The sequence below is a fragment of the Astatotilapia calliptera genome, chromosome 22, assembly GCF_964374335.1.
Source record: "Astatotilapia calliptera chromosome 22, fAstCal68.1, whole genome shotgun sequence".
NCBI lineage: Eukaryota > Metazoa > Chordata > Actinopteri > Cichliformes > Cichlidae > Astatotilapia > Astatotilapia calliptera.
Genome location: NC_137442.1, coordinates 6,228,044 through 6,255,993, shown reverse-complemented (window position 1 = coordinate 6,255,993; position 27,950 = coordinate 6,228,044). Strand labels below are relative to the sequence as shown.

The window sequence follows — 27,950 nt, the reverse complement described above, 5'->3', positions numbered from 1 at the left end:
GTTATTTCACATTCATTGGCCGATGCTTTGCGTCATGTTATTATGTGTCCCAACATCCAATGGAATGTCACATTGTTTTCATGGCCACACCCTCACCCCAGGTGCAGAGGCCTATTTCTGTCCTGAGATTTATATTAATTGCAATTCCTAACTCTACATTTCTTTGTTCAAAATTTATAATTAGCACATTGTGGCATACAAAGGAATCTTAACGAAGAAGCTTACAGAGACAGGTTGAACTTGTTATTCAACCCCAAGCTGGAAGGGAGCGCTCTTTATTAAAACACTTGCTGTTGCTACGATGTGCCTCAAGCTTGAACAACAGCACAACAGAAGTCCCTCATGGTACAGCACTCTCTCTACAAAACAACAGCTGTCAGTGACGCTGCACCACGGCGTAAACACAACATTCAAGATAACAGTTAAATAAATAAAACAAGAACATCTAAACAGCAGCACATGTCTCAAGGCATGATGGGAGAGAACTAGCTGTTCCCCCAACACGCCACAATATGATTTTTTTTAGTTTTTATTTCTATTAATTATATTTTCACTTGTTACCTCTTAATTATTGAATCAGCCCTAGGTGACATGAAATAGTATTACATTTGAATTTAACAGATCATTCTCTCACATAACAGACAAATATTCGTGAAATTATGATACATTTCTGGATGTATTTTTACAATCTAAATATGCATATGTACAAAAAAATATATTTAAAAAACAAGTAAATTGTGTTTTACTATATTTACAGAGCTGTTACGTTATTTTACCTTTGACATGTAAGATCACAGTCTACTTATGTAAATTTAATGATATCCTAGAAAGATAGTACAAAACTGTAAAATATACAGTAAGATAGTTTGACATTAATATTTTTTGGAACAGTGTAGAGTTCTGTACCCAGACTCGTACCCCCTGTTGATGAGCCCCAGGATGGTGGTGTTGTTAGCGTATTTGATGATGATGGAGTTTTCCTGGGTGGAGACACAGTCATGGGTGTACAGGGTGAAGAGTTTAGGGCTGAGGCAGCAGCCCTGTGGATATCCAGTGCTGATGGTGAGCTCAGCAGACACGCGTCCTCCAATTCTCACCACCTGTGGTCTCTCTGTCAAAAAGTCCAGGATCCAGTTGCAAGTGAGAGTTGGGATGTTGACGTCACTCAGTTTCTCGATCAGCTTGCCCGGGCGGATGGTGTTGAAAGCAGAGCTGTAGTCCAGGAAGAGCATCCTGACATACGTGCTGCTACTCTTCAGATGTTGCAGAGTGTGGTGCAGGGCTAATGCTAATGCCCTGTGGTGCAGGGCAAATGCTGTTGCGTCATCAACTGATCGATTGGGGCGGTATGCAAACTGGAGGGGGTGTATCGTATCCAGGACCATGTGGTTGATGATTTGGGTAGACTTTGACTGTTCATCTGACCAACGGTGCACCGCCTGGAGCTTCCTGTTCCAGCTCCTTTTGTAGGCATTTGGGTTTATCTGACTACCATTAAAGCATTTGATGCAATGGAAATCGCCATTATTAGTTTCGTTACAGCGAAATAAGTTTTCGTGATCAATGGCTATTCCAATATTTGTCAGGGCAAAATTTATCCTGTCTGGATTAATGTCCTGCCTAGGTGGCCTGAATAAAACGTTAAATACAAACGCCTTTGCACCCCACTCACATCCATTAAAGAGACGTCTGAGCTGATCAGTGATCCTGTATTTTCCATCTGGATCTGCACACTTTTCGGCACATGGACTGGCATGAGAGAAGAAGACCAACAAATCACCATCCTGACCTTCAAGATTAAGATTCTGAAGAACACGCCACTCTGCATGTTCAGTATATAGACAGTCCCCATTTTTATTGTAGACTTTTTTCTTTGTGGCTACCACAAGTCTCGGAGACCTGAGGATGCCGTCATTCAATTCTGTCTGTTGGTTTGGCGTCACCTTTGTGAAGTCATAAGAAACTTGGTCTTCATCCTTCGGAACACTTGTGGCCACTGCATACATTTCTTCAATGTTGTACCTGTCACAAGAAAGAATAAACACAGACACACACAAATATACACATTAAAATTGTGTATAGAGGGCTTAATGACAGCTCATAAAGATGGCTAACATACCAGATGTATGTTATTACATGTATACTGTTGTTATTGATGGCATTATTATGGGGAATCCCCTTTACATAAAGAACAATATAACAAGAATTAAGTGATACAAAATTTAGATATAATTCTATAATTATTATAATGATATATTTATATCATTCAGTTCAGAAAGGTGAGGTACTGAACATTTCCTCAGAAACAAAGCTAGACTGGATAGTAATGGAGCTGTAGTCCTCTCCACATCACTGCTCTCTTATATCAGCTTTATTTATGTAGAACTTTATATATTTACAGAAAGCAGAGTGAAAAGACAAAGAGCAGCAGGAAATAAGAACTGAGAGAGGATAAATTCATTATCAGATCAACAATAGTTACAGAGACACATCATTACATGCAACATGGTGATCTAATGTTTTTAGTTATTATTGAATGGAGGATGTAGGGACATGATTAAAATGCTCCATATTTTGATTTTTATCTTAGTTAGTTTTCCAAATTCACAAAATCATTTCAGTGATATTTTTTTAAGTGAAGTTCTTTATTTTTATTTTTATTTTATTTTATTTAACTAGTTTTTTTCCACATTTGGTTTTAGTTTTTAGTTTAGTTTTAACTATAATAACGCTGCTTGTAACCATATGTCACCACCTTATTACATAGCTCAGCTCTGCCGAGCTTATCAAACAGAATTCATATGAAAACAAATAACAAAAAATGTTTAGTTTCAGAGACTGTAGAGCAAGCCTATTCAAATGGCGGCCCAGAAGCAACCTGCGAGTGGCCCTGCCTGTGGTCCTGGCAGAAACACAGAGAAAACGCAAAAAATGAATTCATTAATTAAAAAAAAAAAAAAAAAAAAAAATTCCTACAGCGTAGTGTAGACTTTGAATGCAACACTCCTAGTAGCCTAGCAATATTTAACCCACAATGCACCGTAATGTAAACATATTAAACAATCATCGTAATATATGATGCGACAACAGCATGTCTTTCTCACTCCAAAAGCGCAAAATTGACAATGAAAACTGTCGGTTTAACCCTGCCTGGACTGACAAATACTTATTCATTTTACCGAGTTTAATAATCTTACAACAGGAGTTGTACTACCATGGTGAGGGTCCTGTACAGCCCAAGAGAGAGCTGCAGCAGCTTCCCTTCGTGTTTGCTTCTTGGCGAAGAAGAAAAGGCCTTTCACAGATTCTGAAACAATGAAATACTGCATGCTGGCCGTGGTGGATGCGGTGAAAAGTGAGTGTGACATCTGCTATTAAAAACGTACCCCTGTAGGACAGTTCAAATATTCGTAGAATTGAAGTTCTGGCGTCAGACGAGTTTGAAATGCTGTTAGATGACCTGAAGAAAACTGATGTAATGTCTATAGCAGGAGATCACAGACAGAACTGATAATGCACAGTTGTGCGTATATGTCCGTTTTTTGGATGGGAAATTGCTCGGTTTACTACCGTTAGAGGGACACACAGCTGGCGAAATGATGTTTGAGGAGATTTAAGCTCTTTTTGAGGAAAATGGTCTGGATATGAAGCGTGTCTGTATACTTGTGACGGATGGGGCTCCATCCATGGCAGGAAAAGTGAGTGGTCAGCGAAATATTTATTTTAATTTGAAAGGGAATTATCAAAATGTTTTTTGTTATTATTATTATTATTTCAAATGTGCAAAAAATAGTTTAGTTATAGCTCCCTTTTTTTTAAATGGACCTTTTGGTGTGCATTTGTGAGAGGTCACCACCAGATTTATAGGGGAAAAGGAATAAAAAAAATACTTGTTTTTCAGTACAGTTGTGTGGGTTTGAAATTGATCATGATCTGCTGCTAACTGGCTTAAAAAAAATATCTGGCCCAGATAAATTCCTCGGTTTGAAAATCTGGCCCAACTAACTTCGTAGTTGAATAGACATGCTGTAGAGGATGCTTAGTTACCTGTCTTTGATACTTGTGCTTATCTGTTCAATAAGTTCTGCAAGCTTCTTTTGGTTTATTACAGCCAAACTTCCAGCAGACAGATTGAAGACCATCGTCATAGTGATCCACCAGAGAAGGGGCGTCTGCAATCAGAGTTTCTTAACAGAGCAGAGTTATTGACATCTACACAGGCTGTTTCTCACATCAGCTTTTCTTCACTCATTCAGTAATCTGTATACACCATCAGTAGTTCATTTATCATCCACACAGTAAAAACATAATGAAAACATGTGTATAGATCCTTCTAATCAATGCTGAGATTTGGGTTAAAGTGAAAGAAGAATGCCGCCTTCTCATTCAAACCGGAGCTTTTTGCTGTGAAAAATAAATATATTTAACTGGCTGTTACCAAAAGATCTTTGACTGTGTGATTTAACATCAGCTGACCCTGATTTGCATGGACAGGTGTCCACATCTGGAGCTTGATATGAGACACTTCAAATGTCAGACTAAAGTTAATTTATTTAAATAAAATTAACCCTTTATTGACCAAGCATCATTTAAGCCGCCTGGACTTTTTTCTAACTGCATTAATAAAGGATATATAAGACTCCGAGTTACAGTCGTTTAAAGAGCGCTTGTAAAATCGTCAATAAAGGCTTTAAGACTCAAATGTGGTCACTACTCACCTTTGCTGTTTTGGTGTTCCCAAACTGTCTGATTCAGTTTTAGTAGAGAACTGGTGTTTGGACACTGTCGCCAAATGTCCTTAAATCAAAGTAAAACCATGTAAAACCACTGTTTATAGCAAAAACAAACAGATCTTTCTTAAGTGTCTCTTACTTGCCGTCAGATCGTTCAGGTAAATGTTTGTCACCGGCAGGGGCGGAGCGTGGGGGTGGCTTACTGGGCTTAAGCCCGGGCTGTTTTGTCAGAAGCCCGGGGTCTTTTGGAGTGTAATTTTTTCATAGTTAGATGCCTGGCTGACAACTGTATAAAACAAAAAGTACACACAATATTCGAAGCACATAATGCACACAGTGGGAATTTACGACTGTGCGTGAATCCCCCCTGATATTGGTATGATCCGAGCTCAGGCACTAAGCAACTGAGCGAGGGGGCGGGGCTGCAGCCAGGTGCTCTTGTGCCTGTGAGTGCGCTGTTGGAGTAACGGAGCCAGCCATACTAAGGAGAGCTTAAGTTTGACCAGGTACCAAAGCAAACCATTCATACCGTACAAATGACGGTGAATCACGAAAGATTGATATCAAACTGATCACTTGACCAATATTACGTTACTTGCTCTTCAAGTGAATCAACAAATGGCGAAATGAAAAGCCGAACAAATGCTTTTTTTTTTTTTAATAGAGTCTTATCTTACGTGTGTTTATTTCATATTTTCAGTTCTTACCCTCCCCGACTAAATCGGTTTCAGTTATGTACTGAAATATAAGAATGGACATTAGAGGCTTCTTTCAAAGAAAAAACTCAGGTAAATGTTATTTTATATATTATGCTTTGTATGTTGTTCAGTATATTTCTATGCAAAACAAGAGGGATTTCAGTACACAGCAGGATGTTCACATTTGTAACCAGATATTTACATACACTTTAGGGAGAAAACATAAAACATTTTTACTGTACAACATCAATTTAGAGTAAACTTTTGTTTTAGATAAATATTGAAATATCTTTTGAATTAGTTAAATGTCAGAATAAAGAGAGACAGAGCTGTCTATTTTTTATCACTTTCATCAAATGTAGGAGTACATGTACACTAAGTTTGTTAATTAATAAGAAACTCCAGATGATTCCATTCTGAGCTGAAGAAGCTTCTGATTGGTTCGTAGAGTCCATGTGAGTAAGTTGGTGGCACAGCTGTGGATGCATATAAGGCAAAACACAGAGCCTGTTTCTGTGACATGGGAAAATCAAGAGATGTCAACCAAAACACCAGGAAAAGAACTGTGGAGCTCCATAAGTGTGGCTCAGTTTGAATACAATTTGGTGCCATTTGCAATTAAGAAATACAGATAGTTTCTCTCTTTACTCTTAAAGTTAACAAATATGTTTTTTATATTTATCAATCTAAAAAAATAAACATTTAGTCTGATTTGATGTTACAATTATAAAAGTGTTGTGTTTTTATCTGAAGAGTTTGTAAATATCTGGTTTCAACTGTATATTTGATGATTGTCAGCACAAAGAGGGAGAGAGAGGAACAGAGAGGGAGAGAGAGGAGACAGGACAGAACAGAGATGAACAAGAGCAGGTGAGACACACATGTTAGTCAAATGGTTGTTTACCAAAAGTATCACCGTATCACAGGTCCTCATGTATCTCGTACCTAGTGTTTCTTTTTAGGTTTGTTATTTTTCAAATTCTATATTTATTAAGTTATGCAGGCTTGTTTGCACAACAAGGCTAAATAATTATATAAACTTTTGTGACTCTACATAGTGTACTTTGGTAGAATTAAAAAACAAGTGTAGTGCAGGTCTATGATGATTTTTAGTGCTACTATCATCTAGTTCTGATTCTGGTTCTGTCTTGGTTAAATCCTAAGTAGTCCTGATTTTGAACTCTTGTAGTCCTGTTTTAATTCCGGATCAGTTCTGGGTCTGGTTGAATTGGGGTTTAGTCCTCGTGTCTTGATGCAGCCCTGACCTTGTTCTGCCTTGCTGCTTAATTAAAAAACTAGTTTAAGGTGTCCTGTATATGTGATATCTTTTTTTCCCTATATGAAGTCATTCTTTTTTGAACAAAACTCAAAACAGAGCCAATTAATCTTTCAGTCATTTCTACACCCCCCCCCCCCTCCCCAAAAAAAAGAAAAAAGAAAAAAAATCCACATGCATACTACCCTTCAGGGCTAAGCCCCGGGTGTTTCAAATGTCTGGCTCCGCCTCTGCCTATAACTACTTCATCAACATCAATGTTTCTAACATTGGCTTATTTTTATTTCAGGATCATTCGAAGAAAAACAGCCGGACACACCTGATTTCAATCTTAAGGTAATTATTTATTTATTTTTTACTACAAAATATTATAAATAACTCGTCATTTATGGGCGCTTGGGTCAGGAACTGCAGTCAGACACCTGTCAGGTGGACTGATGATGACAGACTATCAGGAAGTCTTCTGATCCTGTTTTTAATAGACAATAATTTAAATTATTTAATCTCTTTCGATGTTTAATGAACCTGTTCTGACTCTTAGAATCTCTTTGAGTTTGGATTAACTGGTAGTGCTGCCACTTGGAGCTTTATTTTGAAAGGTCCTGCCTGTAGCATCTGTGTGATGATTCTCTCAGTTAGTGACAAATGTTTTGGCTCTGGGCCTTTCCAAACTGCACAGAGCTTGCTTTTTTTGACTTGGTTAATTTGTTAAATATTTCCTCCTGGTGTTTTGAAGAGTGACACTGAGCACATTTTTGCTTTGCTGTATTCACAAAATAAACTACAACTTTGTTCTAGACTTTCACAGGATGCTTTTGTAATGCTGCAGTCTCTCTCCCCTTACCCTTAGACATCTGGAACATCATCGACTGAGATCAGTGTTGTTTTGGTGCACAGGAAAGTTTTCCTCTTCTCTATCTTGTTGTGTTAAACCACTCAATCCTGCAGTCACGAGTAATGTTGCTTCTTCTTTAACTCACTTTATGTGGGTTAAATATTTTAAGAATAGTTGATTGATGTAGCACTTTGTAAACATTAACTAGATTTTATCAGAACCTGTAATTCCAGTTAAAAGCTCAGCAAATATAAATTAATCTTTCTTAATGATGAGCACATCACAATTTCACAACATCCCACATAATTTTTACTTTCTCATTGTGTCATTACCGCAATGGCTCTGCTTTTATCAGTTTTTACACAGTGCCACGCATGTGGGGCTGTCAAGTGGTGTTATATTAACGATCCATTCAAAACAACTCTATTACCAGTTTGCATTGTGTGCAGGTCGGTGTAGTAGCAATGTGATTTTCTAGTATGTGTACTGAATAATGCTACTTTAAGGGCTGAATGAATTGGTGAGCTGCCTCTATGTGATGAAGACACTGAAATAATATTAATTAATAAATAATGTTTCGATGTTTTTCATCTTATCTGCTTTGTCACAGATGCTTTGTTCTTTAATTCCTTTAACGCCCGAGCCTTTGCCTCATGTTTGATAACTAAAGAATTCGCCCTAAAACGGGTGGATTAGATTGAAATCTCTGATTATTCACTCTGAATTATTCTTGGACACTAACAAACGCAAAAAAAGTTTCATTACATTTGCAAAAATCATATTATTTTTCACTTGAATTATGGTTTCTGTGTGTGGTAGAGTGGTGAAATGTGTGACTCTCTATCTCATTGTGTCAGAGGAACATTTAGGGATTCTAATTTACCTACCTGAGTGACTAAACCAGGTAGTGGAGCACTGCAGTGTAATAGGACAGGACTGTAGATGCTAGAGTGGAGCAAATATGACTTTTACATTTAGGTAAAGGTAATTTACCTAAGGGATTGACTCCAAAATAAAAAAAATTATTTTGATGGAGCATATCGGAAGTAAATCTGTCTGCTTGTTATCATTTCATTTTAAAATGTTTCCCGGAAGTGGCAGCGCTTATTTTAGTGGACTTGATTATGCGCTCGGTTAGCAAATGGATCCAGAAAGTCCTCCAAAGTCCGGTTCTGTGGACAGAGCTGAGCTGGACCGACACTGTCAACCACCGGACGTTGACTTAAAGACGGAACTGGAGCCGAGAAACGAAGGTGAGTTTACTCCCCGCTACTGGAAACAGACTCACTGATGCTGATAAGCTAACGCTAGCATCGCGCTAGGTCCTCTCTGATGGTATGTCACCTCCACTTAGCTCCTCCCACCAGCGCGCAGAGCAGGTGAGGAGACAGGAGAAAAGCTGATCGCCAAAAACAAAACCCTTGACTAAATACGACGAGTTTTTTTTTGTAAAAATAAATAAATAAATAAATAAATGATCAACATGCATTAAATTAAAAAATAAAAAAAGAATACAAACGGCGACTCGGTTTTTGTAAAGATGTTTTTCTCAGAGGCCAAAGGTCATGCAAACAGCATCTAAACATGTAAACAAATAAAACATTAACAAGACCGTATGAAGCACCTGTAATCAAATAACTGAGTAATAACTAGGGCTGGGTATCGTCACTCATTTCTAGAATCGATTCGTTTCCGATTCACAAGGTCCCGAATCGATTTGATCCACGATTCCGCGCTGTGTGTTTACGTCTTTGTGCAGAATCCGTGTTTCTGCTCTCATTTACTGTCTTAGCTGTTTGGTGGTTGTTGAAATTTTGTGAGGTTTCACCTGAGATTCTGGCATTTCGGGCAAAATAAATTTATATTAAAAAATCGATTCAGGATTTTAATGAATCGATTTCACGTTATCCAAGCCAGAATCGATTTTAATTGATAAATTGATTATAAAAACCCACCCCTAGTAATAAGCAGGTGAATCACTGAATCTGGACAACAGTTGCCAGTAGCAGCTAGTCCCTGTAGCTGAAGGTGAAGGGCGTGTACTCCTCAGTGTCCGCTCCTCTGGGGTCTCCTGGTGTAGATTCTTTTCTTCCATAAAATATTTCGTCACGCTCAAAGGTCCTGGTGGAGGCTTTTATTCATTTATTTTACTGAAAAAATGTCGTTTGTCACTGAGAAACCAGCACATTCTCTCTCCTTACTTGTTATTTATGGGCGCTTGGGTCAGGAACTGCAGTCAGACACCTGTCAGGTGGACTGATGATGACAGACTATCAGGTTTTTTGATTCTTTATTTAATAGAAAATAATTAAAAATATTTAATCTCTTTCAATGTTTAATGAACCTGTTCTGACTCTTAGAATCTCTTTGAGTTTGGATTACCTGGTAGTGCTGCCACTTGGAGCTTTATTTTGAAAGGTCCTGCCTGTAGCATCTGTGTGATGATTCTCTCAGTTAGTGACAAATGTTTTGGCTCTGGGCCTTTCCAAACTGCACAGAGCTTACTTTTTTGACTTGGTTAATTTGTTAAATATTTCCTCCTGGTGTTTTGAAGAGTGACACTGAGCACATTTTTGCTTTGCTGTATTCACAAAATAAACTACAACTTTGTTCTAGAACCTGTAATTCCAGTTAATAGCTCAGAAAATATAAATTAATCTTGCCTAATGATGAGCAAAATATGTCCTTCAAAAGCTGGACAGGACATAACAAAAATGTACTTTATGACTAAACACTGCAGGGTGAACACACTGCTATCCTGTTGTAAAAGACACAATGTTTTACTGATTCATTACCTACTGACATTGTAGGATTGGTTTTGATATTGAAAGATATGAAACCTAAAACATGTCTAAAGACACGGGGGAAGTCTTGAAACATCGGCTTTTTTAGAGACTCTTAAAGGACTGACAAACAACTGACAAAAAGCCTTATAACTCAGAAACTATGACTCTTGGAAGTGTTTGTTGTCAATAAATAGAAACCTTGTCACATTTAACCTCTGACCTAAATTTTACATTTCACATCTGCCTTTCTTTTACGTTGACCCCAAAATGTCTTCAATCGTTAAAGAAAGTATTATCAAGACAAAGAGAACAGGCTGCCAAGTTAGTTAGAGACATACAGACAGTTAGATAGAACTAGCTAGGTTCCGCTAAATGTCTATTGCACAGTGATGAGTTCTTATTTAGTGTTTGGTTTGTGCAAACACTACAGCTTAGTTTATAAACACAGTAGTATTTATAAATCAATACCTACTCCTACTGTGTCGTTTTTTCCTTAAAAGTACACATATAGGTGGCCCGACACTGTGAACCACCGGAAGTTGATTTAAAGATGGAACTGGAACCGAGAAAAGAAGGTGAGTTTTATTGCTGCTGCTGGAAACAGATTCGCTGCTGATGATAAGCTAACACTAGCATGACGCTAGCTTCTCTCTGATGGTATGTCACCTCCACTTAGCTCCTCCCACCAGCGCACAGAGCAGGTGAGGAGACAGGAGAAAAGCTGATCAACTGAAAACAAGTCCTGAATAAATACGAGCTATATATATATATATATATATATACCCCTAAAAGTCATATTAATTGTCATGGTCATGTAAAAATATGTTCATTATCCACAAAAAGTAACTGTCACTTTGTGAAAATTTTCTGGTTTCAGGACAAAATGAACTCAATATTAATGTTTGTGTTTCAGGTTTACCTCTGGGTGTCCAAAAAGTGGTCATTGGTGAAAAAGAGGAGCAGGAGTGGAGCTCCAGTGTGGACCGGGAGGACCCAGACATTAAAGACGAACAGGAGGAGGTTGTCATCGCCCAGCTCACTTCCAGCCCTGCCCCTGTGAAGAGTGAGGAGGGTGAAGAGAAACCTGAATCCTTACAGCTTTATCACAGACGGACTGAGGAGGTCAGTGACTCTGTGGGAGGACCAGAGCCTGATCCAGATCTACAGCCTGACGGGAAAACTTCAGGCTCTTCAGACACAGACGTCAGTGATTCTGATGAGTGTGAGCAGAGCCGTGAACCTGCAGCGCCTCGGGCATCAGGTGATGCTGATGAGAAACCATTCAGCTGCTCTGTCTGTGGGAGAAAATTTGGTCACAGCAGAAATCTGAGCAGACACCTGAGAACCCACACAGGAGAGAAACCTGTCAGCTGCTCTCAGTGTGGAAAAAGATTTGTGGACAGTGGAAACCTGCAGAGACACATGGGGATTCACACGGAAAAGAAACCGTTCAGCTGCTCTGAGTGTGGACGAAGCTTTAAAGACAAGACAACGCTAATAAACCACCGGAGGACTCACACGGGGGAGAAACCATTCAGCTGCAAGTTCTGCAGTAAAACGTTCACACACAGCGGGAATCTGAAACAACACCTGTGCATCCACACGGGAGAAAAACCCTACAGTTGCTCCAGGTGCAGCAAAACATTCGGCCGCAATGCCGACCTCAATTCTCACATGTTGATCCACACGGGACAAAAAGCTTTTAGCTGCTCCAAGTGTGGGAGAAGATTTACTCACAGCCGGAGTCTCAAACAGCATCTGAAGAGTCACGCTGAAGAGAAAGCCTTCAGCTCCTCGCTGTGTGGGGAAAGATTTTATAACGTCACACATGTGAAAAAGCACATGACGACTCACGTGAGAAAGTCATTTATCACAGGAAAGAACATCAGCTGCTCCGCAGACTGATGAAGCTCCGAATCAACCAGGAGCTAAACAGGGTGTAGGTTTGGTCTCATTTTAACATAGACACAAAACCGTCCACCAGCTACACCACTACCTCGTATGACTGACTCGTTGCATCCATGTACCTGAGACACTTTATCTAGGGTCTGGCTCCCTCACTTTTCTCCTAAAGATGAAACTAAATTGTGTTATTTTTTCACATCCTGAGATATAATTTTTCCTCACAGTGATGGTGAGGACAAAACTCCTGAAACAGAAGTTCTCTGCGCACCACCAACATGTTCATGTTTTAAATCGATTTTCCCCACATGGCGAGAAACCAGCTGAGGAAAAACTTTATTATTGGCGTCTCTGTACAAGTGAAGCTCGAGACTCTAGTGATCATAGTTAGCAGAATGCTAAGCTATTAGCCACATACAGCAAAGATAAGTTTGTTGATAGGTGTTTTGGTCGCTGACCGGGGGTCTCCCCGTGTGAGAGAGCTCTTTCTCCTCCTTCTGTGTTCCAGGTCTGTCTCACAAGCTGCAGCTGAGATGCGGTGCAGCTCGTCAGCACTGCATCAAGACTGCCGCCTCAAAATGCCACGCCCCCTTGTCCTTTGCTTTTCTCTGGGATGTGGGCTACAGTGGTTCGGGCAAAAAAGGAGTGCCTTTACAGAGATAATTGTGAACCACAGTGGATTTTGGGCCTCATTGGGTCGTTTGGTTGTGAAATAGTTTTAACTGCCACGTTAACTTTGTGGCAGTTAATAGTTTTAATAGTTAATAGTTTTCTTTTCACTTTGTGTCACACCCCACCCCAGATACAACCTTGCTTTTAAGTAGGGTGTAACAATAGGCATCATGGGAAAAGGAAGCAGCTCACCTGTCCAGGAGAAGACGTTTGTCTCTCGATCTTTCTTTTCATGTTTTTTCTGCTGCTTTACGTTAATAATTTAATAATAATTTAATAATTTGTTTCTTACATTGAATATTACACCACTCCTCTGAAACATTATACAGAACAATTATTTGCACTGCGTTCATAATTAAATGAAGCTGTTAAAGACTAAATGAAACATTCAGATTTTTGTAAATTATTCAAGGGGCAAACAACATGAAGCAACATCTGTGGGTTTGAGCTAACGCCATGACATAAACCAGCTGATAAAGTACCTGAAAGAAAGACATACAAACCAATCTGCAGCTTTTGAAAAACTGACATTAAAATATTTTAATTCTACAAGTAAAAATCAGAAGCAGAGTCTTTTATGACAAAAGTATTTATTTTAATATCAAAAATGAAAAAAAAAGGAACAAATTCACAGTGAATGACGAAACGTTCCTCTGCATAAATGAGGCCTAATAGATCGCAGCAAAGGTAACATTCCAGGCATTTTATTAACTCTGAAAAGAGCTTTTACCCCAAAATATCATCGTTTCACCTGTGAGGCGATCTGCTACTACAAAAAAAGCAAAAAAAGAAAAGAAAGAAAAACAATTGAACTCCAAGCCTGCATAAAGCAAACAAAAAAACAACCCAACAAAGGTTTTTAAAAAGTATTTCTCAATTTTCCGCAACGCCCAGTGCACCGACACGAGAACAAAAACACAAAAGACAAAACAAACCTTGAATAAAGTACAGAATGTATTTATAATTAAAGGTGTTCAGGATCTCTAAAGGGACCCAAACGCAGAGTCACCAGACCTGCAGTGATCTTTGTGTTCATGTTTAGTTTTGGCTGAGGTGAGCTTTGGCAGCAGGAAGAAAGAACGTGGTTATCCCGCAGAGGCGCTCAGACTGTTATTACTGTATAATAACAGTAAAGCCAGCGTGGAAGCACCATGTAATCTTTCTAATGGCCAGTAGGGAGCGATTACTTGCAAAGATGTCAGCCTATAGAAATCTGCATCGACCTATGAGCTGTTAAGACTTTATGGCCTCAGTCGCTGCTTTTGGGTCTTCTTGAATTTGACGTTTATTTAGTAAATTATGATCCTCGTTAGAAAAACGAGGACAAACAAATGCACCCGGTGAAAAACAGGCCTACTTCATGATTGACAGGTCAGTACCTAAAGGGGGTTCAGCGTGACCTCGCCAAAACATTCAGCTCGACATATCAGGACTTAAGGAACAAATGGATGATGTCGACTACATCCATCTTTTACGCACACTTGCGGGCAGAGGTAGAGTTCGTCTGTCTTGGGATGAAATTTGACCGCTTTAAAGATAAGACTGCTGTTATTTATATTGCTTACCCCTCGACAAGCGGTACGCGTCATAACTTCCTGCGCTTTACTGCTGGTTATGATTAGAGACGGCTGGAAATGAGGCTCATAAATATGCAGTTATTTCTTAAAACAGCTGGGCATGTAGTTTTCAGCATACGCTACTCCAAAAGGAGGAGCGGATTTGTTTAGAACTACTTTTCAGACGAGGATTAATACATTCTGTGAGTGTAGCATTATTTTAAAATCCTCAAAAGGTTGAAAATTGTGGCTCACTGGTGTGTTTTAGTTTTTAAATCAACAAAAGTCCCACAAATGACTCAAAAGTGATTTGGTTAGTTCAGATTAATGCTTTTGTCTCCTGTGAGTGATGCAGCACAACAACATGTTTAAGCAGGAAGACTTTGTTGCAGTTTTTTGGGGGGGGTGGGGGATTGTTTTTTTGTGGGGTTTGCTAAGAGAACTTTCAGCGTTTCCGTTCCTGTAGCTGTTCCTGCAGCCTCACCAGCACCTGCCTCAGTAGGTAAATTACTTTATTTTAAACCTTTTAACCGAATTCATTTTGAATCGAAATTGTGAGAGGAAACATCTAAGCAGTGTAAATGTTTTCCTGTTGTCGTTGCTGCAACTGAAACCACGGCACAGCTCGCTCAGATCATAAATAGCAGCAAATAAAACAACATCAATAGAAAGACTTTAATAGAGAACATCACCTCACCGCCTGCTCTGTCAAGAAAACAGATTTGAAATATAAAAATGTAAACAAACTGGAAGTTTGCCAGAGCAGCCATGTCCAGTGAAATTCAACATCTGGGCCTCACGTCTGACTGCTCAGTTCAATTTTAATCAGGCACTGATTGTTACCTAAAAACACACCAACCACAAATCAGCGTTCAGGTCGAGTAAAAAGAATCCCAGTGAAGTATTTTCAGCTTCAGAGCAGTAAAAAAACAGAATGTATTTCACTATTTTTAGCGACACAATGAGTGGCGGTTAGTTTCTGTACCCAAAGTGCAAGAAGCAGCCGAGGTCAGCGTCAGCTCGAGTTTCCCTGCTCGGATCAAATGAAAACTTTATTCTGTAGTGCACAGCAGGGGCATCCCAGAACCTGCTGCCTCAGCTGGCGTTTATACACATTGAATCACAAACATTTCATTCCAGTTCTTTACAAAAACAGTTGTGTTGGCTTTTATTTGCTTCAAACCTCAGACTTCCTCTGCTGTAAATGACTCTAGTCAGAGTTCTGAGGTTAAAGGTTAATCTGAGTCTGACAGGACGATGATCTCATCTGGGTCACACTGTGTCGCCACGTTGACCTGCAATCACACAGACAGCAGCATAAAGTATTTACTCTTCTGGAGAAACACTCGGAGTATCAGCAGAATAAAAACATCTTTAAAAACATGTTGATGCTGTTGACAGACGTACCGTGTGCCCACATCACATGACCAATTTAAGGTGACGTGGCAACAAGACGCACCCTCGCTGAGCCTCAGTTGTTAACTTGTGTTAAAAGTGAAGACTTCAACTACGTTCCAGTTTTTAGTGTTGAGAGGCCAAATAACACCAGAGTTATGATAATTCATGCCATGCTTTTCAACGCCCTCTACTATTCATGGAAAAATTCACCTTGTCAGCCTATAACAAAATTATATGGCAACACACCATTTGGTTGCTTAGTAACAGACGAAAGTTTTGAGAAAATGGCTGCGAGAACAGCAATTTTTGAGATTTGTGGCATTAAGCTCGTTTGGAGTGAAGTGGGGGTTTTTCTGTGTGTCTGTCAAAACAACGACGCAGCTACAGCTGGACAAAAAAAACACCAAAGGCAGCCTTCAATGTAAACACCGTCTCCAGGTGGACAACAGGAGGAGTGATACACATCCTGTTGTCAGGCCTGTGATGTGCCCCTCTGTCTTGTGGGCAACAGGAACTAGTTTTCAGAGTGGCACAAATAATTTGTGTGAACAGATACACACTTCTGAATGTAAGTAGTTGGATAAACCTGTTTACAAAATTTGTAAAAGAAAAATTTTTTTTTTTTACATGTATGTATATTTAGACTTCAAGCTATAAAAATGATTTGTTAAACATTTAAATATATTTTGCAAAACCTATTTCACTTTTCACCACTTTGAGGTTTTATTTTTGTGTGTTATTTTAGGTCCATTGTGTTGATACAGTTTGTCAAAATGACAAAATAACTGTAAATTCAGACACGTGAGGTGTTTTATTCAAAGTGTCGTCCTCACTGCATCGTTTCTATCCTGAAACTCAGCTCCTCTGGTATGACTCTATTTGCCCCACCTTGTTTTTCTTCGGTGGCGGTGTCGACTGCGAGCTGCTGACCACTTCCTGCGTTGGCGTGTTTGCTCGAGTGGTCTCTGGAGAGTTGCAGCTCACAACGCCCATATCCAGAGGGATGTCCGCATCACTGAGGAGAATGAAAGAGCCAAGATCAACAAACATACAGAGAATAAATGAACCCAGAGAAATAAAACCATGAACTCAAGTTCAAAGAGCTGAAACTACAATTTAAATGAGAGCAGGATTTTCGATAACTGGACATTTTCAAAGAAGTCACACATTTCAATGCAGCCTCGTCTATTAGACACAGTCAGTGAGAGTCTCAGATTATGAAGTGATGAACACAACAGAAATGATGGTAACTCTTGATACAAGCAAGAGAAATGATTTTAGAGCTTGTCTTAGGATACCATTATTAATTTCCAGTTCAACTGTTACCTCACTGGTAATTAAACATGAGTGTTTGCACACTGCCACACTTATTCTGAGGTCAAATCACCACCAAGAAGTTTAATTAAGCCTGAATTTCTCATCCTGACACAAATTTGGTTATTTAATTAAAAACTAGTCAAACCTTTCACATTCTGTTTATTAAAACTATTTAAGTTCATCGTATTCAAAAGGTGAAAGGCCTCAGCGTCCCAGTAGACGCACTGATGGTTTCAAATTGAAAATGCTCCGTTGCGTCGATCTTGAACTATCGTGTTCACGCCGCCCGGCAGAGTGGAAACAAAGCCTCATCAGCTTTTCACGGTGGAGGCGTAAAACTGTTCCTCCTGAGAGCAGCAGGCCTCCATGCTGCTCTCCTACAGTTTTAAATATTACTATAAACACATTATAACACCTGCTTCTGCCTTCTGAACAGTTATAAAAGTTACAAAGCTAAAGAGCATCAAATACATTCACATTGACTTTGAGAAATAAGTCATTATTTGTTTGTTTGTATTATTAATTATCTCACAAACACATTTTCATCGTGGACTCCTGACCTCTCAGCGACAGCCTCACCTGTCGTGGATGATTAGGTTCTTTCTACTCTGCGAGTTCCTTTCCTCCCACTTCCTCTTCTGGCTCCTCGTGGTTCTGGGGCTGGGCGGTGGAGACGTGCCATTGCTTGTCTGCGTGCCGCACCTTTCCACGCCGTCTTCTGGCGATGACGGAGATGCTTTCCCATTGGCTGCTGCTGTGAGGCCCGTTTTGCCTTGGTTGTAGTTTGACAGGACGACTGACTCATGACTGGAAGAATCTGCAGGTTCCTGTAAGCTCTTGTGGTCACCATTCGATAACGGCCTCTGGTCATCAGTCTGCATGGGCTCTGATTGGCTGGGGCTTTCTGCGGGGGAGGGGATATCAGACAGCGGCGAGATCTGGGACTTTGTCTCATCAGAAGCAGGACTCGTAACCTGCTCGTCCTCATCTTTCAAGCTTCCTTCTTCGCCTGCAGAAACGTGTGCAATCTGATCATCGTTCTGATCCTCCTTGTTGGTGCCTTCGCTCGCTTGTTCCACCTCGTTAATGTCGTCTTCCTCGTTGTCTTCTTCATCTAAAGAAAGAAGCAAAAAAGGCACATAAATATTTTCTTCTCTTATCTCTGCCCCCTTCATCTGGTCACAGTTTTTGAAATCTGATAACACTTATTTGACTGTATGAATGTATTCGTTGTTTAAAAGGGAGAAAAAAAAACAGACTAAATAACAGCCTAAAGGGAAGAAAAACAGTCTTTAATTGAGCCCAATCTGACGGATGAGTTTAAACATTGTCTGTATGAATTCTCTGTGTGTTTATGAGTCACATTAAATTGTTAATCATTCTGTTCAATGATTAAATCATACGTTACACATTATCAGCACAGTGTGGCTAACCTTAGCAGCAGTCCTAGCGGTGTCTTAAAATCTCAGAAACTCAGTTATGTTTTCATAAAATAAGAATATTTAGATCCTGGTACAGACCGCAGAGGGCAGTTACCTAGATGCAAACTCCTGTGTTCCATACATGCAGCTTTTGTGGTGAACAATGAAATTAGATTTATATCTAATTTGATGCTTGTCAGCCAATATGTTGCTTCAATATAACCACATTTATTTGGTCTAACCTGGTCCATCCTGCTGAGTGCTGGCCTGGATCTCTTCCTCTATGTCTGGATCTGAGGATTCATCATCTTCATCCTCTTCCTCCTCCTCCTCAGACACGCCATTCATCTCTTCAGTTTCCACTTTTTTTCCTGACGTGTGGCCCTGAAACGCAGCAAAGGAAATTAAACAAGATTCAGAACACAAACACATGGTAAAAGTCCTGAACTTGTATAGAGCTTTACTAGTCCCTAAGAACCCCAAATCACTTTACACTACATCCAGTCACACACACATTCACACACTGGTGATGGCAGCTACATTGTAGCCACAGCCACCCTGGGACGCACTGACAGAGGCGAGGCTGCCGGACACTGGCGCCACCGGGCCCTCTGACCACCACCAGTAGGCAATGGGTGAAGTGTCTTGCCCAAGGACACAACGACAGAGTCGGGGCTCGAACCGGCAACCTTCCGATTACAAGACAAACTGCCAACTCTTGAGGCACGATCGCACAAACAAGCACAAAACTAAAATCTTTTATAGTCTCATAATTTCAGATTAATATGAGACAAAACTTTTGGGATTAAGTGAAACAAATAAACACTCCAGTTTCTTTGTTTTCCCCCAAACACGACTCACAGGTTTATAAATGTTTTTCTTTGTCACATTACAATTTTTCCTCCCCACTATGTATTTTATATTTCTGAGCCAGCAAATTTTACTGACATTGACAATTTTTTTATTTATTAACTCCAACATACCTCATCAGAACATAAATAAATAGAAAAGGTAAAACCTGAGTTAAATTTTTACTTCTTTACTTTGGTACTTTTACAGTCCTGTGTGATTAAAATACTTTCTTCCTCTGCTTTATAAGATTAAACTGTAAAATATATTGCTATTCAATACACAAGATGTACCACAAATTTTGACCTAAATTCTTTTTAAGAAATAAAGCAGACTGATGTTCAATCAATCAATCAAAATTTATTTATATAGCACATTTTTAAGACCAAAGTACACCAAAGTGCTTTCCGGTAAAATCGCAGTACAAATAAAATCACAATAAAATATAAATTACAAATATATAAAATATAAGATAATTACATAATCTAAATACAGAGCCAGATGTAAATTACCCTAATTCGCCTTAAATGCCAGATCAAACAAATACGTTTTTAAACGTGATTTAAAAGACTGAATGGAATCTGACGCGTGAATATGAAGAGGGAGAGTATTCCATAGCCTGGGTGCAGCAACGGCAAAGGCACGGTCTCCTCTGGTCTTCAGCCGAGACCTAGGTTGCACCAAGAGCAGTTGGCCCGATGATCTTAGTGCTCTCTGAGGGCTGTACAGACAGAGGAGATCAGCTAAGTAGTCAGGTGCCATATTGTTTAAAATTTTATAAGTAAACAATAGAATTTTAAAATCAATTCGATATTTGATAGGAAGCCAGTGTAAATTTTTCAGAACAGGGGTGATAGAGTCAAACTTTCTAGTGCCGGTCAAGAGACGTGCTGCGGCATTCTGGACCAGCTGCAAACGCTGCAGAAGAGAAGATTGTAGACCCAAGTAGAGTGAGTTACAATAGTCCAGACTTGACGTAATGAAAGCATGAATGAGTTTCTCCATATCTTTGTGTGGTATGTAGGGTTTAGCCTTAGAGATTAGGCGTAGTTGATGAAAGCTAGTTTTTACCACAGTAGAGACCTGTTTGTCAAGTTTGAAGGAACTATCCATGAAAACTCCAAGATTCCTGGCAGTATCAGTAAGGTAGTTAGCAACAGGCCCAAATGTGTCAGTCAATTGTCCCAGAGGCATATTTCGGTCAAAAACAATAATTTCTGTCTTCTTTCCATTTAAAGTAAGAAAGTTACGTGATAACCAGTCCTTGACATCACTCAGACAGTCAAACAGAGGATGTGGTGAGGATAAAGCATCCCCAGTCAGGTGAAGTTAGATTTGAATATCATCAGCGTAACAGTGAAAAGAGACATTGTGTTTTTCAAAAATGGAGCTCAAGGGCAACATATACAGAGAAAACAACACAGGACCCAGTACCGAGCCCTGGGGCACACCACAGCGGAGACGGGCAGAAGAAGAGGAATATTTTCCCATCGTGACGGAGAACGACCTCTCAGAAAAACAGAAAGACATAAAATCTAATGTTTTCACACATAAAAATAAAACCAAACAGCTGTGTGTCAGGTTTATATTGTTGATTGTCATTTATGCTTAGAAATATCTACTCATATATGCTTAGAGTTTTATAATCAATGTCATAGTTAATAGTGTTAATAGCTAATAGTCTGCAAAGACTTGTGTGCATTCCAGAGTGCTCTGGCATTCACACCCACATCCTGGGAGCATGGGGGAGGTTGTACCTTCTTTTATTGTTTTGTGGTAGGATAAACGTAGCTATGTCTGTTTTAGTCTAAGTGCCTTTTGTTTAGATGAACTGCTGGACTTCCAGACCAGCAGGTTTAGGGAAGTCGCTTATCGGGTCACACTCTGACCCCACACACACACACACACACTTACACAACGCACAGGCAAGGTACTCTTTGTGTGTAGGTAGACGTCATATGTTAATGAACCTATGTATATTCATGTAACCTCAATAAAAGAGCAGTGTTACGGGGGAGCGGACGAGAGCAACTGGGGTCAAGCGAAGGAACGGCGTTTGTCCAGTTCTCTCCCGTGCACGAGGAACATAGAGAACTTTGCCTACTCGTGTCTTACTTTGCTGTGTAATTAAATTGTCTTCAACGTTCCAGCGAATAGGTTTAAGCTACAAACCTATCACTGTGATGATGTTCCTCTGTTACCTCTTTGTCCTTCCTGTCTTTTTGCAGTCGTTTGCTCCTCTCCTTCTCCTCCGTGTCGTCCTGTTTCACAGCGTACTTCTTGATGACCTCCTCCAGGCTAGTTAGAGCAACTTCTCGGTTCGACCGCAGTTTCTTCAGTAGTGATGGGTCCTTCAGAGCCGGGTCTGTGGCTAAAGAGGGAGGCGGAGAGACAAGAGGATGAGAGCAAAAATGTCAGCAGTGAGGAAATGAAAGTGTGGAGCAAACGTTAAAGTAAATTAATGAACAAATATTCATATTTTAATTCAAATCGACGATCAGATTTGTGAGTAGAAACACTTCAGTGTGCAGTCAGACAGTGAAGCCCCGCACGAGCAGCAGCATTTCTCTTTATTATCTTACCAGGCTTATAGGTGTCGGTGAGGCTAGAGCCAAAGTTGTAGACGAGGTCCAGGTGACGGCGGTCCTGTATGCGGCTCCCGGTCTCTCTGAACGCCTCCTGGGCGATCTGGTTTATATGCTTCCTGGTCAAGCAGAGGTTGTGGCGATCGTTGGCACGCAACACCTGCTGGAGGATGTCCTGGTAATCAGGAGGGTTTTGTCGTACCTCGGGACTGTTGATGAAACGCTCGATCTGACAAAGGGAGGAACACAGAGGACAAAACTCGAATGAAAATATAGCTCCATGAAATTAAATAATCACAGATACAAATCTCTTCTGTGTGATCGCTGTGTGTTTCTGCCAGTTTGTGTTTTATAAAGAACTTCAAATAGTTCAGAAACCTCAGACAGAAACCATTAATAGCAGCAAGAAACCAATAATGTTTTTATGCTTGGTCCTGATCTGTGGCCTAATATCTTTTACACTGATGCTCACAGTTAATGTTAAATTAGAAACCTTATCAGTTTAACCAAGAATATTTTAGCAGTAAATCTGAATTAGTCACGAACTAAAATGTAACCCAAATGTTTCATTAGATTATACGACAGCATCAGACCTGAATTAGAATCAAGTTTAAATGCTACAGAGTTCAGAAGAGCTCAAAATAAACAGCAGTCCTGAGAGCACACAGAGCAGAACAACAAATGTTCAAAGAATGAAGGGAACACTGAATCACTGCAATGTAAGATCAAGTCATTTAAATTAAGGAATATCAATCAGTCCAGATGTGAATCCATTTCAACTGCTTTATTTCAAATGAAAGTGTCAACCGGAGGACTGAAGAGGCATCTTTTCAGGCAATCGGAAAAATACTAACGGCCATCAGAGCTCCCACTCAGCCTCCTATTAACTTCACCTATTATAAAAATGTTAAAATCCTACGTCACTGCATTCTTAAGTTATAGCATTCATCCCACTGTCTCCAAAGCACTTGCTCAGTAGGTCACATGATTGTTAGGGTTGTCTGTTGTCTTTGTGATTTGGCGCTGTATAAATAAAACTGCTGAACACGCTGACTGAGATGTGAGGGTTTAGGACGTGGTGCCACAGACCGTCTCCTCATCCCTAATGACTTTTCTCTAGTTTTGCTTTTTGTCACTGGTGGCAGCTTGAAGCAGCACCTTCAGGCTGCACAGGCAGTCCAGCTTCTCCATGATGTCACATCCACACATGCAGTCATAAGGAGGTTTGCTTCATCTCCCAGCATAGTTTCAAGTATGGAGGAGATCATGGGAGATGAGCTGTTACATGAGGAGGCCTTAGTGACTTTGTGTTATACCGGGACTATTGGACATCCCCTTGCTTTTTTACTGTCATGTTTTTTCAACAGTGTATAAACACGGCATTGCCTTTGCTGTTTAATGTTTTTTGTTTGATTTTAAGATTTCTTTACAGCCCTTTAATCTTCTGCTGATAATGTCTGCCTGGAATTTTCTACGAGTAAAGCAGCACATAAACGTGAGCATGCGCAGAGACTGAAGTGTAAAACCAGAGTTAACAGGCAAAGTTTAGAACCACAGTCATCATAACTGTATTTGGTTTCAATGAGGCAGTTAATGCAAAAAAAGCCTGGCTCTGTTGCAGATGCGTCTTAATCCACCCCTCGGGTTAGAAAGTAGCCCCAACAACGTGCAGCTCACCCTCCTGTTGATCTCAGGGTAACGAGTGCTTTTGTAGCTGATTCTCTGTTCAATGGCTCGGCCTGTTAGTGTGCTGCAGCCCTTTAGTTCACACAGTTTTTCATAAATCTTCATCATCTGGAAAAAAAGGAGGAGGACACGTGAGGGAGGTGTGAGCAGCTGCCACACAGGCTGTCATAAACATTTACTTTTTACAGCTTTAATGTCTGTATTAGAGAGTGGAAGCCACCGAGCTGCACCACACTGGAGGCTGACCTTGCGTTTGAGTTTGTGCTCCTGGATGTATAACGAGTCCTCCGCTTCCATGTCAGTGAGACTCAGCTCAGCCTGCTGCAGGCGGCAGATCTCCTCGTTGTACACCTTCAGCAGGTTCTCCAGGTACGCTATCTGAGAGGAACACACAGGACAGACATGAATGATAATTTCCTACAAAAGTGTTAAACCCTTACTGTTGCTGAAAAATAAAAAAGGAGGGATATTTTATATTTTTAATAGTTTATATTTAATGGCTGCCTTAACCAGTGTGCTTTGATCTGCTTTACTCTTTTTCCCTTTTAAAATGACTGTATTGAAGTCATATTAAAAACACTGAGGCAAATTGTGCTGTGCAAATAAAACTGTATATATAATATACAGTATACAAATAAAACTTTCCAACTTTCCTAATCCACACTAACCTGCTTCCTGGAGGCTCTTTTAGCTTTTCTCTCCTCTTCTCGGTCTGCCTCTCTGTTCTCTTGCTGTCCTGAGGTGGAAGGCTGCTCTTCATCTGCTGCCGGCTGCACACCTTCTTCCTCCTCGTCCAGGTTACCTTTACTCTTGCTTGTACTTTTGAGCGTGACGGAGGTAGACTGAAGATCACTCGACGTTGAGGTAGAAGGCCCATGGTCAACCTTGAAGAGGGTTTGCCTCTTCTTGATGGCATGCTGCTTGAGCACAGTACACAGTTCACTGATGTAGACAAATGTTTTAGAGCGGTTGGCCTGAGCGCGAGTCAAACATCGTCCCAAAGTGTTCCTCAACTCCACTGATGACAGGAAGTCCGGGCAGGCCTTTGAGTGCTTTGTCTGGAGGAAGGTCAAGACCTCCGGGCAGTCCTCTGTGAGGGGCCTGCAGTGCTCCACAAACTGGAGGGAAGAAAACAGAAAAAAAGGATGAGATAAAGTAGAAAGTATGACGGATAAGGAACCAAAGAGAAAAACAAGGGAGTGAAAAAGACAGATGTTACAAGACTGGTTTCAGTGCTTTTTTAACACAAACACAAATCTGCAGTATAAAGTGGCCCAGGATTGACTTTATAGGGTGTATCTGTATATTTTCAAAAAAGTAGGTAATTTAAATGAGGAAGTTTAGATCTAAAGTTTAATATTACATACATATTTAATGCCAGTGTTTATATCCTCTCACAGTACACTCTCCAACTAAATCAACCTCACCCACCCATCAGTTCATTTCTTAAACAAACACAAAAAACCGTCACTATTAATGAGACTGTCATACAAGCCAAATTAAAAATAATAATAATAATTGAATGTTATTTTTATTATAGTTTTTTCTTCTTTGTTATTTTATTGTTATTTTATTATAGTTGTTGTTTTTTATATATCAAAATGAAATATACAAAAATGGTCTTACCAACTTTCAAATACTAAACGTGTTTTTTTTAATGACTGTTTTAATAAAATTGTTTTGCACCCAGTGGAGGAGAGCTGTAGGAAGTACTTCGCCTCATGCTGGGATAAACTCCATGGAACGATGTTCTGCAAAACTAGACGGTACTCAGGAATTTGCATTTACTGAATCACTATGAGACAACATATAACAGGTTAAACACCATACAATCCCCTCTTATTCTGAAAGCTGAGTTACTGGTGACCAGCAAGCTGTGGACCTTCCTGTGTTTCCCCTGCAGGCTGGTCAGGCCCCCAGTGTGGTAAAGACCACCAGCTGCAGTCTAGAAGAGTGGAGTTGATCTGCTCAATGAGGAACTAACTGATGACACCACTGAGTTTCCCACAGTATTATTTGGGAAACATGGATCATCTTACTTGTTAATTTGATTTAAAAGTCAACATTTAAATATATCATGTTTCAACAATTAGCCTAAAAACACACAGATAAGATTTTAAGTCAATGTCACCCAGACAGAAAAACTGAGCACTTAGAGCAATCTGAAGTCTGATACACATGAAATACTTCTGCATAAATGTCATTATTTTAAGTTCTGGTCATGAACTTTGGAACATCATATAAACTCACCTCAGTGAACAACTTCTGATTCTCTGCCTGCAGACACTGCGTGGTCTTCTTCGCTGTAGCGAAGGGTGACTGGGTAATGTGTGTGGGCACTGGCAGCTGAGCTTTGAGCGGCGAGACATTTTTGGCTTGAAGGTCAGGGCTTGATTTGGAGGCAGAGGAGGAGGGCTGAGGACTCTCTTCTTCTTCGCCTTCCTCATCAAGCACAATGATTTTATCTGCCATCGAGGCAGGAGCCACCGCCATTCAAAACGCCGGCTTTCTAAAATACAAACAGGCAGAATGAGACCAGAACAGGATGACACACAAGCATCAGAACTTCAGTGTTTTCATGATCTGTACAATATTTACATTGGCACAAAAAAAGGTGACAAATTCTGGCCATGTGGGCAATTCTGATTATTTAAATACCAAAGCAGGGACCTGCTCTGTGAACAGAGTTCAACAAACCCAGGATATTTTTATCTGGTTTCAAAGAGAACCAGTTTCAGGTCATATTCACATGAAAGATCTGAAACATAGACAAGTCTAATGACTGCAGAGTGGCTACCTTTACAAACTATGATGTCAGAACACAAAATGAAGAGTAACACACAGTAAGGCTGAAAGCACCACAGCTGCCAGATGAAATTACTGTGTGTCTGTACGAGGAAATGTTTCAAAAGTGCTACATTAATGTGTGGAAAAGTCCTCCAATGTCAAAAAAGTCAATTTAAAGTCAGGAATGAAAGCTGAACACATGCATTTGTGCGCATTAACAAAGCTGTCACTTTCACAGCTCCACCATAAAGACACAGGAGGATCTGAAGTATAATTACAATTTTTTAGTTTGTAAAATAAACACTATAGTGTGCAGATGTGTGTGAGACAGTTTCAGCTGCACCCACATATAAAGGAATGAAATAATTTAAACATTGCTTGCAGTGAAAAGGGAAAAAGCAGGAATAAAGGTGAGTATAAAAATCCATATTTTTTACTGATGCTCACCAGGGCATCAGAATGATGGTCGGTTTGATTGGTCAGTAGGTAATGGCTTTATACATGTATGCTACTCTTCTTTAACACAACCTACTGTGGATCAGCATAGTTACCTGATAATAGATGAAGCACCTCTGGATTAAAAAAAACAGTTTAATCTGAGCAAATAGCTTCCTAAAACAGGGGCATGATCACTCAAATTCCCAAGCTGGGTAATGGATTTCTGGAATAACTGCTAAAATACAGTCTGTGGCCCTCAGAAGTCTTAGAAGTCTCCAAAGTCATGTCAGTTGACTGCTTTCAACAATGTCCCGTTGCCTAGACAAGTCACCTGAGGATGTGTGAACCTGTGATTTGCATGCCACCATTTTCTATCATCAGTTAAACTTCAATAACTGGAAGGCAGGCTCCTGCGTCCATATTACAGCATTAACACAGAAGCATCGACAGTTTGTGAATTTGATGCTTCATTTAGGGCTACAGAAGCCGGCTGATCAGTGTTATCGTTCCGCTGTGTTTACTCGGAAAATAGGAAAACAAACAGGAGATAGCAGTTTCCAAACACATGAAAGTGAAACTAATCACGATGACACAGACAGCACATTACAGGTGGAAAACTTAAAGACAAAAGGTTAAATAAAGCACGCCCACGCACACCGTAATAATGCGACAGTAGGATACACACCGACCTGTTCTTTACGAGCCGCTGGAGTTGACAACGAAACAAGAAAACGTTGCACCGCCGCAGGACATCACAACACTCCAGTTACTTAGCTGACGTTAGCTCTGGAGGCTAGTTAGCATTAGGACTTTTCTAAGTAAAAAAATAACCTGCCAGAAAAAAAGTCGAGTTACGCTCTCATCGCCTCGTGAACCGGGTAAACAAACCCGAGATAACCTCTAATCTCGTTCGTTTTTATCAGACTGGATCTTCTTCATCAAAACAATGCCCCTTCACTTAGCTGTGCTATCGAGTCGAGATCGAAAATGTACCCGCTAAACTCCGCTCAA

The 27,950-nt window shown here is 40.0% G+C and overlaps 3 protein-coding genes across 8 annotated transcripts; 1 reads left to right on the top strand and 2 right to left on the bottom strand.

Annotated features, from left to right (window-relative positions):
• Window positions 1–234: 234 nt before the first annotated feature.
• LOC145423835 (uncharacterized) lies at window positions 235–5,728 on the bottom strand. Its single transcript, XM_080296752.1, has 2 exons — window positions 4,048–5,728; window positions 235–2,022 (listed from the first exon to the last, which is right to left on the bottom strand). The coding sequence occupies exons 1-2, from the start codon at window positions 4,146–4,148 to the stop codon at window positions 873–875; spliced, it is 1,251 nt and encodes a 416-aa protein (XP_080152878.1). The 5' UTR covers window positions 4,149–5,728; the 3' UTR covers window positions 235–872.
• Window positions 5,729–8,414: 2,686 nt separating this feature from the next.
• LOC113014696 (uncharacterized) lies at window positions 8,415–16,554 on the top strand. Of its 2 annotated transcripts, XM_026156387.2 has the most exons (3): window positions 8,659–8,795; window positions 10,829–10,903; window positions 11,242–16,554. In XM_026156387.2, exons 2-3 carry the CDS (start codon window positions 10,879–10,881, stop codon window positions 12,231–12,233), a joined length of 1,017 nt encoding a protein of 338 aa, XP_026012172.2. In that variant the 5' UTR covers window positions 8,659–8,795; window positions 10,829–10,878; the 3' UTR covers window positions 12,234–16,554. The 2 variants fall into 2 exon arrangements, with proteins under 2 accessions (XP_026012171.2, XP_026012172.2); XM_026156386.2 differs by lacking the exon at window positions 10,829–10,903 and having other exon boundaries at window positions 8,415–8,795.
• daxx (death-domain associated protein) lies at window positions 15,120–27,949 on the bottom strand. Of its 5 annotated transcripts, none has more exons than XM_080296751.1 (12): window positions 27,625–27,949; window positions 26,411–26,426; window positions 25,965–26,212; window positions 24,383–24,832; window positions 23,961–24,092; window positions 23,706–23,822; window positions 22,026–22,257; window positions 21,645–21,814; window positions 18,837–18,978; window positions 17,753–18,287; window positions 16,745–16,871; window positions 15,120–15,753 (listed from the first exon to the last, which is right to left on the bottom strand). In XM_080296751.1, exons 3-12 carry the CDS (start codon window positions 26,205–26,207, stop codon window positions 15,694–15,696), a joined length of 2,208 nt encoding a protein of 735 aa, XP_080152877.1. In that variant the 5' UTR covers window positions 26,208–26,212; window positions 26,411–26,426; window positions 27,625–27,949; the 3' UTR covers window positions 15,120–15,693. The 5 variants fall into 5 exon arrangements, with proteins under 5 accessions (XP_080152877.1, XP_080152876.1, XP_026012190.2 ...); XM_080296750.1 differs by having other exon boundaries at window positions 26,411–26,472; window positions 27,629–27,949; XM_026156405.2 differs by having other exon boundaries at window positions 27,629–27,949.
• Between the last annotated feature and the right edge of the window lies 1 nt (window position 27,950).

Coding starts and splice junctions, on each gene's coding strand:
- daxx (XM_080296751.1), bottom strand. CDS start 26,207: ATGGCGGTGGCTCCTGCCTCGATGGCAGATAAAATCATTGTGCTTGAT. Junction 21,815..22,025: donor CACCGACACCTATAAGCCTG/GTAAGATAATAA, acceptor CTCCCTCTTTAG/CCACAGACCCGGCTCTGAAG. Junction 15,754..16,744: donor CGCCACCGAAGAAAAACAAG/GTGGGGCAAATA, acceptor GTGTGATTGCAG/GTCAACGTGGCGACACAGTG.
- LOC145423835 (XM_080296752.1), bottom strand. CDS start 4,148: ATGACGATGGTCTTCAATCTGTCTGCTGGAAGTTTGGCTGTAATAAAC. Junction 2,023..4,047: donor AGCACAAGTATCAAAGACAG/GTAACTAAGCAT, acceptor TTCTTGTGACAG/GTACAACATTGAAGAAATGT.
- LOC113014696 (XM_026156386.2), top strand. CDS start 8,684: ATGGATCCAGAAAGTCCTCCAAAGTCCGGTTCTGTGGACAGAGCTGAG. Junction 8,796..11,241: donor ACTGGAGCCGAGAAACGAAG/GTGAGTTTACTC, acceptor TTTGTGTTTCAG/GTTTACCTCTGGGTGTCCAA.